This window comes from Anolis sagrei, chromosome 6 (assembly GCF_037176765.1).
Source record: "Anolis sagrei isolate rAnoSag1 chromosome 6, rAnoSag1.mat, whole genome shotgun sequence".
NCBI classification, from domain to species: Eukaryota; Metazoa; Chordata; class Lepidosauria; order Squamata; family Dactyloidae; genus Anolis; species Anolis sagrei.
In genome coordinates, this window is record NC_090026.1 from 20463751 (window position 1) to 20473223 (window position 9473).

The 9473-nt window shown below is 43.5% G+C and overlaps 1 protein-coding gene across 1 annotated transcript; it reads left to right on the top strand.

Annotated features, from left to right (window-relative positions):
- Nucleotides 1–331: 331 nt before the first annotated feature.
- Nucleotides 332–8079, top strand: LENG9 (leukocyte receptor cluster member 9). Its single transcript, XM_060780445.2, has 2 exons — nucleotides 332–476; nucleotides 3781–8079. Exon 2 carries the CDS (start codon nucleotides 3802–3804, stop codon nucleotides 5290–5292), a length of 1491 nt encoding a protein of 496 aa, XP_060636428.2. The 5' UTR covers nucleotides 332–476; nucleotides 3781–3801; the 3' UTR covers nucleotides 5293–8079.
- The last annotated feature ends 1394 nt before the right edge of the window (nucleotides 8080–9473 follow it).

Below are 9473 nucleotides of genomic sequence, written 5' to 3' on the forward strand. Positions count from 1 at the left end.
GCAACAACACATTCACACTTTCCTCCAACAGATAAGAGTTCTTTCTCCCACCCTGGACATTCCACAGATAGATAAACCCCACTTGCTTAGTTTCCAACAAACCTCACAACCGATGAAGATGACTGCCATAGATGTGGGCGAAACGCCAGGAGAGAATGCTTCTGGAACATGGCCATTCAGCCTGGAAAACTGTCAGCAACCCAGTGATTCCGGCCATAAAATAAATAAATAATACATGGAATAAATAAAATTAGGGCACCACTGCCCTCTGGTGGCCGCTTTGGGGATAGCACCCAAAGCACTATTTTGAACGTCTCCCTTCCTCAATGCAGTGCAAGCTCCTCCCTCTCCAGGAAGGAAAGTCCAGATTATACAAGGAAGTGGAAACACAAGACAGTTTTACCTTTGGAGATAAAAGTGCCCAGGGGTTGCCTGTCTTTAGGCTGAGGAAGAGACTCAGAAACCTTCCAGAAAAGGTAATGACCCCCCTCCCCAATATTTTGCATCCCCCTCTTCTTCCTTTTTCAGTTCTAAGGGTAGTTAGCTTGCTTATAATAATGTATATGATAAGGAAAGTCCATTTCTTTAAAAGTTAGGAGGCTGGATAGTTTGGGGTAGTTATTAGTCTGATGTAATTAGTATTGAGCTTTGAAAGTGTATATTAAGTGTGTGGCTATGCTGTGTATTGTATGTTTTCATAGCAATAATAAATATTATGGGGGAATCATCAAAAGGTGGTTAGAGCAGGCATGGGCAAACTTGGGCCCTCCATGTGTTTTGGACTCCAACTCCCACCATTCCTAACAGCCTCAGGCCCTTTCCTTTTCCCCCTCAGCCGCTTAAGCGGCTGAGGGGGAAAAGGAAGGGGCCTGAGGCTGTTAGGAATGGTGGGAGTTGGAGTCCAAAACACCTGGAGGGCCCAAATTTGCCCATGCTTGGGTTAGAGCATTGTGGATCAGGGTTCAAATCTCATGCTCTTGTTACATCATCTGGTGTGGAGACCCTATGGCTAAATTGTGGGTCCCCTTTATGGTCCTGCTCCTGGTGGTGCAGTGGGTTAAACCGCTGACTGCTGAACTTGGTAGCTGAAAGGTCAGCAGTTCAAATCCAGGGAGCGGGCTGAGCTCCTGCTGTTAGCCCCAGCTTCTGCCAATTGAGCACTTTGGAAACATTCAAATGTGAGTAGAGCAATAGATACAGCTCTAGTGGGAAGGTAGCAGCGCACCATGCAGTCTTGCCGGCCACATGATCTTGGAGGTGTCTATGGACAATGCCGGCTCTTCAGCTTAGAAATGGAGATGAGTACTACTCCCCAAAGTCGGACACGACTAGACTTAATGTCAAAGAGAAAACTTTACCTTCATAGTCCCCTCCTAGCACCTACATATCCATATGGCCAGGTTGTCTCCAAAACGGTTAGTAGGTGTCCTTTAATCATGCCCCTTATTATGAGAGATTTCCCTTATTATAGGGATGGAAAAACCTATAAAAGGCAGGCAGATGCCCCTTATTGTTGGAAACATCCCCTATAGGGATGTAGAAAGCTTCTTCTTTTGTAGGGTGAACAAGACACAAAACAAAATTCCTGTATTTTTTTGGGTGTAAATCTATATAAATAAAAATGTAATGCTTGTGGGATTAACATAACTCAAAAACCACTGGACGAATTGACACCAAATTTGGACACGATACACCTATCAGACCAATGAGTGACCATCACTCATGAAAACACTGAAAAACACAGTAGAAGGGACTTAAAAAGCCAAAAAACACACATTACAACGCATGCGCAAAACCACATATATACACACATATATGCATACACACAAAAAAAACACATACACAGAAAGGAGGAAGGAAGGAGAGAAGGTGGGAGAGAAGAAGGGAAAGAAGGAGGGAAGGAGAGAAGGAAGGAAAAAAAGTAGAGTAGAGTAGAGTAGAGTAGAGAAGAGAAGAGTAGAGAAGGAAGGAAGGAAGGAAGGAAGGAAGGAAGGAAGGAAGGAAGGAAGGAGAGAGAGAAGGAGGGGGAGAAAGAGGGAAGGAGAGAAGGAAGGAAGGAAGGAAGGAAAGAAAGAAGGGTACAGAAGGAAAGAAGGAGAGAAGGAGGGAGAGTGAAATAAAAAAGTGAAAGAGGGAAGGAAGGAGGGAGAGAAGGGACAAAAGAGAGAAAGAGGGAAGGAAGGAAGGAGACAAGGAAAGATGGAACCAAAGAGCAAAGGAAGCAAGAAAAGACAGTTAGTGAAGGAAGAAAGAAGGAGGGAGGGAAGGAGAGAAAGAAAAGAGAGAAAGAGGGAGGGAAGGTTGGCCACAGCAACGTGTGGCAGGTACAGCTAGTAATCATATAAAGATTGTTGGCAATGTGTTAATTTTACAAGGAAAAACAAACACAGTAAACTGTGAATTGCTACTTCCTCATTGTCAACTCTGCGTGTCATGAATTTCAGCCACCCATTATATAATATTTCAGTAGTTGTTGTGTGATTTCAAGTCATGAATGATTTCTGGTGACCCTTTCATGGGGTTTTTGTGGCAGGATTAGTTAAGGTGAGTTTGTTCTTGCCGACCTCTGAGGTTGAGAGAGAGTGACTTTCCCATAGTCACCCCATAGGCCTCTATGGCAGAGCTGGGATGTGAACCCACAGCCTCAGTGCTCTAGTCCAAGGCTCACACTCAATATTGGATGTGCGTTAATATTTTGAAAACCTGGCAACGCTAGCATCTGGGAAACTACCAAATGATGATGTCAGTTGGTAGTTCCCAGATTTGTACAGCATGTTTCCTCATTCCGGCGCTCTTAAAGCTTTGTAGCATCACACTGACTCAAAGAATATTGATCCCCAGCAAGTCATTGTTGAGCTTAGATTTAAATCGAGAATTTCCTGGATCATACTCCAACTCCTCCAGTATCACACTGTATCTCTCAATCCAAACTAGATTCCTCAGTCCGGCATTTTCTGAGGAAAATATCTGATTGTCCTTCAAATAATACTTTTCAAGTCCTTGACTTCTCTGCATTGTCTCTACACTAGCGGTTCTCAACCTGGGTCAGGACTCCTGGGGGGGGGGGGGGGATTGCAAGGGGTTGCCAAATACCACCAGAAAACACCGTATTTTCTGTTGGTCATGGGGTTCTGTGTGGGAAGTTTGGGCTAATTCTGTTGGTGGTGGGGTTCAGAATGCTCTTTGATTGTAGGTTAAATATAAATCCCAGCAACTACAACTCCCAAATGTCAAGGTCTATTTTCCCCAAATTCCATCAGTGTTCTCATTTGGGCTTACTGAGCATTTGTGCCAAGTTTGGTCGAGGTCTATCATTGTTTTAGTATACAGTGCTCTCTGGATATAGGTGAATTACAACTCCAAAACTCAAGGTAAAACCATTCCTGTATTTTCTGTTGGTCATGGGAGTTCTGTGTGCCAGATTTAGTTCAATTCCATCATTGGTGGAGTTCAGAATGCTCTTTGATTGTAGGTTAACTATAAATCCCAGCAAGTACAACTCCCAAATGACAAAATCAGCCTCTCCTCCAACCCCACCAATATTCAAATTTGGGCATATAGGTATTTGTGCCAAATTTGATCCAGTGAATGAAAATACATCCTGTCTATCAGATATTTACATTACAGTTCTTAACAGTAGGAAAATTACAGTTATGAAGTAGCAATGAAAATACTTTTATGGTTGGGGGTCACCACATCATGAGGAACTTTGTTAAGGGGTCGCGGCATTGGGAAGGTTGAGGCAAATGGGAACAAACTTCTCTCTACTTTCTCTTGTAGATTGATTTTCTATTTGTGGTAATGGCTGAGGCAGATCTCTCCCTAGCAAAAGAACCTACTGGGTTCCTTTCTGACAACTCTGCTGAACCATTGGAAGACCCCAGTTCAGTCCAGACGGAGAAGTCATCTCCTGAAGCCAAGCCTGCCTGCCAGTTTTTCCTAGAAGGACGTTGCCGCTTTGGTGCCCGCTGCCGAAACAGCCATCCTGGTGACATCGCGGACACCAGTCATGTAGAAGAGCAGAGGCCCATCTGCAAGCCTTCCAAACAGCTCCCAATGAGCAAGAAGCCTCCCATGAAAACAGCTGAGGATGTTATCTCCCGTCTCCTGTGGGATGACCAAGTGCCAATTGATTCCTTCTCTATTGGTTACCTTGACCGTTTTTTGGGGGTGGTGGAGCAACCTTTTACCGCTTTCTCCTGGGAGGATTTGGCTTCAGCTGGGCCTGGCGTGTTGGCTATCCCCAAGCACAGGATCCATTATTTCAAATACGGGACTCGTGTGGTGTGGGACAAAGTCACTCGCACGGATGATGTTTTTGGGTCCACAGGAAGCGGAATAACCATGTTGGAGGTGATAAAGGAAGAAGAGGAGAAAGATCGGGCCATCAAAGAGAAGAATCCTTCAAATGAAGATGGAACAAAGGAGGCATCTGCTATAGGACAAGAGGTGGCCAAGGACAGTGGAGAGGAAGGGGATGGAAATAATGACAAGGAGACTGGGGAAGCCATGAGTAGTTTGAAAGCTACTGGAGATACATATGTCTCCCTGGATGGAAACACTGTGGAGAAGGAAACAGGAGTAGCCAGCTCAATTACAGATGGAAAAATGGACAAAGACATCTTCTGCATTGAAGAGGAAGGTGAACTAGATATGAAGGACAGCCTCACCTTGGAAAGTGGAGCTGGGAAATACTTCCCTCCTTCTAACAAGCGTCCCACCCATTTCATGGCTATCCGTATCACCAGCCCAGAGATCCTGGAAGCTGTGAAAGGTATCCAAGATGCCCTTTGTGAGCTTCGTCCAGATTTAGAGACGTTCTGCATGCCCTTGGCTAGCTTACACCTCACACTTGGCCTACTGTGTTTGAATACCCCAGAAGATATTGACAAAGCAGTTGCAGCTCTCCAAGAGCTGCAAGCCAACAGTCAGCCCCTTCTGCCTCCAGGCCTGCTGCTCTCCTTCCAAAGGGTTGAGACTTTCTTTTCACGTGTGCTCTATCTGGCTCCAGCCCCTGTGCCTCAATTGGGTAGATTGGCCCAAACTTTGGAGGATGCCTTCAGCAAGAAGGGCCTGGCTGTGGTTTCTCTTCCAAACAAAGAGAAGCTCCACTTGACCATGGTAAAGATCTCACGACGGAAGGGAATGCCACAACTGCCAGGAGATCTCTCATGGATTCCCACTATTGACCATTTAGGGACACAGGCCGTAGAGACGTTATGCTTATGCAAGTGTGGGACAAGTTCAACTGATGAGTTTTATAGCACTGTATGTCAAATAGATTTACACTGAAGATATTGTGCCACAGGATGGCAGCTTTAAAGTCCAGATTTACTCCATGTAGGAGAGCTTGACCAGCAGCATCCGATGAGAAGGCCGACAGGGTGGAAAGCTCTACTGGAGGAGAACAGTTGGCTCTCATTTGCGGTTTTGATTATTTGCCAGTTTAATATGTTCTCTCTAGGGCAGTGTTTCTCAACCTGGGGGACGGGACCCCTGAGGGGGTCACGAGGGGGTTTCAGAGGGATCATCAAAGACTATCAGAAAACACATATTTCTGATGGTCTTAAGAACCCCCCTGGCAAGAAGGCTGAAGATCTCTCTGCCTGTCCTTCCCTTTGTTTTCGGAAACAGACAGCAAATCCTCCCACCATAAGCCCTCCTCCAGCTCTCTGGATGTAGGTGAACTAGCACTCTAAAACTCAAGGTCAATGCCCACCAAACCCTTCCAGTATTTTCTGTTGGTCATGGGGTTCTGTGTGGGAAGTTTGGTCCACTTCTATCATTGATGGGATTCAGAATGCTCTTTGATTGTAGGTGAACTATAAATCCCAGCAACTACAACTCCAAAATGCCAAGCTCTATTTTGCCCAAGTTCCACCAGTGTTCACATTTGGGCATATTGAGTATTTGTGCCTTTCAGATCTATCATTGTTTGAGTCCACAGTGCTCTCTGAATGTAGAAGAACTACAACTCCAAAACTAACATTCAGTGCCCACGAAACCCTTCCAGTATTTTCTATTGGTCATAGGAATTCTGTGTGCCAAGTTTGGTTCAGTTCCATCACTGGTTGAGTTCAGAATGTTGATTGTAGGTGAACTATAAATCCCAGCAACTACAACTCCCAAATGACAAAATCAATCTCTCCCCCAATGTATTGCGTATTTGTGCCAAATTTGGTCCAGTGAATGAAAATACATCCTGCATTTCAAATATTCACATTACAAATAATAACAGTAGTAAAATTACAGTTATGAAGGAGCAACAAAAATAATGTTATGGTTGAGAGTTGCCACAAGATGAACTGTATTAAAGGGTCGTGGCATTAGGAAGGTTGAGAACCACTGCTATAGGGATCTCAGTGTATTCAGTGGTCAAATTCCAGCAGCCGTTAACTAGAGTCATGCTGGACAACCTAGAGAGAATACTTCTGTAGCATTTATAGGCCATCCAGAACAATCCTTTTGGAAGGTTGATCACAGAATTGCACTGCAAGACCTCGAGAAACATTCTCTCAGGTAAAAGGTGTTTTTTAATTCACATGAGGCCACTTGGTGGTACAGCAGGTTAAACCACTGAGCTGCTGACTAAAAGGTTGGCAGTGTGAACCCGGGGAAAGCTCCTGCTGTTAGGCCCAGCTTCCGCCAACCTAGCAGTTTGAAAACATGCAAATGTGAGTAGATCAAAAGGTACCACTTCTGCGGGAAGTTAACAGCGCTCCATGTGGTCATGCTGGCCACATGACCTTGGGGGTGTCTACGGACAATGCTTAGAAATGATGAGCACCCCCCCTCCCCCCCCAAGAATCAGACACGACTAGACTTAATGTCAGGGGAAACCCTTTTGCTCATATTTCCCACTTTCACAGGGGTCTGGTGCTCCTAACTACAGCAAATGTGGAAGTATTGCTACTTTGGCTGTGCAACACAAACCAAATGTCTTCAAGAATCAGCTTGTCAATGGATGGAGGGTAGAACATGCAAGCATTTCCCTATGAATAGCATATGGAGTTGAGCCTGAATACCTTCCTGTAGTCATGTGCTGCTTTGAAAAAATGTTGAGCAAGGAGGAAATAGGTATCTCCTTGCACAGTTTCTTTATAGGCAATTGTATGACATAATTGCTTTAATCAAGTAAATGCAATGAGATTTTAATATTTTATGTTGTGTTCTTTAAAATTGTGACCAGTTTTGAATCCTAATTCTTTGGTTCAAGTGGGATAAAAATATAAAATAATGATAGCTAGTGTAAGAAACTCAGAAAATTCAGCGCAACGATGGCATTAGTGTGGTAGGAAAATGACAGGTAATGGCAGTTTATTCCCATTTCAAGTAATCTGTGCTGGCTGCTTCAAACAGATTTCTGCGGAGATAAAACTCAACAAATATAAAAATCACTTTATCCCGAGGCACAAAGTAGCAGCTAACTGCCCATTTAATTTCCTCAGGTGAGAGAAACAGACTCATTGTATTAAAATAAAGTGCAGGGTTTAAAAAAGAGAAATGCCATCTTTTCCATGTTAGATTTTTAAACATTCAGTTGATACTAGAACATCTAATAGAGAAGGAAAGTAGTTTGTCTGATATGCCTTGCCTTTCAGTGCCACACAAAGCTTGGCTTTGTCATGAATATAAACTTGATCCAAGCATTAGTCATAACCAAGGACTTTGAAATGAAAGGCAAAGAAGGATGCCAATTGTCATGACTGTTTCTTATGACAAACTTCAAAAGATTGCAATTACCATGTACATGCAGTTTCCTAAAAAGGAGAAGACTCTTTGGAGGACTGAGACTCAGAGCCTCCTTGTGGAATTCCAAAATCCTCCAAAACCCAAAATTGTGCTCATGGGTGACAAGAGATGGCAAAACCTTTTGTTTTCTGATGGTTCAATCTACACATACTTTGTTTCATGAACAAAATCATTATAATATGCATATAATAATTCCTTTCAGGCTGTGTAATATGTATATGAAACATGAATGTGTTTAACTTGGTTCTCACCTCCAAGTTATCTCATTGTGTATGTACATGCAAATACAGGTATTCCAAAATAAAGCAAAAACATGGGAATCAGAAACACTTCTGGTGCAAGGTATTTTGGATAAGGGATACTCAACCTGTAGCAGCTACATCAGAAAAATGACTGGAGCCGTGGTAGCACTATGGGATAAATCAGGCATTCTCAAACTGCGGTCCTCCAGCTGCTTGGGTCTCCTACTCCCAGAAGTCCTAATGAGCTTGTTCAATTGTCAGGAATTCTGGGAATTGAAGGCCCAAACAGCTGGAGGACCGCCGCAGTTTGAGGATGCCTGGGTTAAATCTTTGTGCCAGCTGAACTGATGAACGGAAGGTCGGCAGTTTGAATCCGCAAGATGGGGTGAGCTCCCGTCTGTCTATTCCAGCTTCCCATGCAGGGACATGAGAGAAGCCTCCCACAGGATGGTAACACATTCGGGCATCCCCTGGGCAATGACTCTGTAGACAACAGATCCTCTCGCCAGAAGCAACTTGCAGCATGTTCTCAATTTGCTTCTGACATGATAAAAAAAATCAGCAAAATAATGCAGACACATGCTTTTATCATTGTGTGTCTATGATGTCTGCAAACAGGCTGAACAAATCTTTTTCTTTGTGCTGTTGTAAGTTTCTGAGAAATAAAAATACAACCAATATTAAATGGCCATCAATGTGTATAAGATCACAGGTGTGGAGTGGGGAAAATCACACTCACAGCTTCTGGCATGTGACTAATAAGGGAAAATTTGCTCAGCCACTGTGATTTCTGCAATCTCTGCTGCTCTTGATACTGATCTTTAAAATGAACATAGTAACTAATGGCATGTTAATTCAATTACCATCCCTCCAAAAAAAATCTCCACAGCATGGTGTATGTCTTGGTCAAAATTAATGAAGGCACTTATAATCAAAGACACTAGGTTAAAGGAGCTAGCACAGGCATAGTCAAACTTCGGTCCTCCAGGTATTTTGGACTTCCAACAGCCGGTAGGCTTAGGAATTGTGGGAACTTATGTCCAAAACACCTGGAGGGCCGAAGTTTGCCCATGCCTGAACTACATAGAACACTGGCAATTTTATTTTCATTTTGCACAGCCAGAAGTCCAGTGCTTGGCCTGAGGCAGGAACCAATGTCAATTTACTGTGAAACACCAAGACAACTTATTCTGAGTTCTTTGGGGCAACTAAAAACTGAAAGAAGCAGAGGATGAAATTATTTAGATCCTCTTGTTGAGGTATAAATGTTTGGATGACCTGAAGCAACATTCCAGAAACTTGGGACATATGCCCTAAACTCCCTGACCCTTTAATTTTTATTTTAGTCTCCTTTCCTGGAGAACCTGGACAGTTATAACCCACCAGGATAAGAACACCCAATTTTCAAATAATTTGGAAGTGTTTTTTTTTTTTATTGCCAACTCCCAGAATCTCAAAGGCATCATGGCTGCTAGCTAT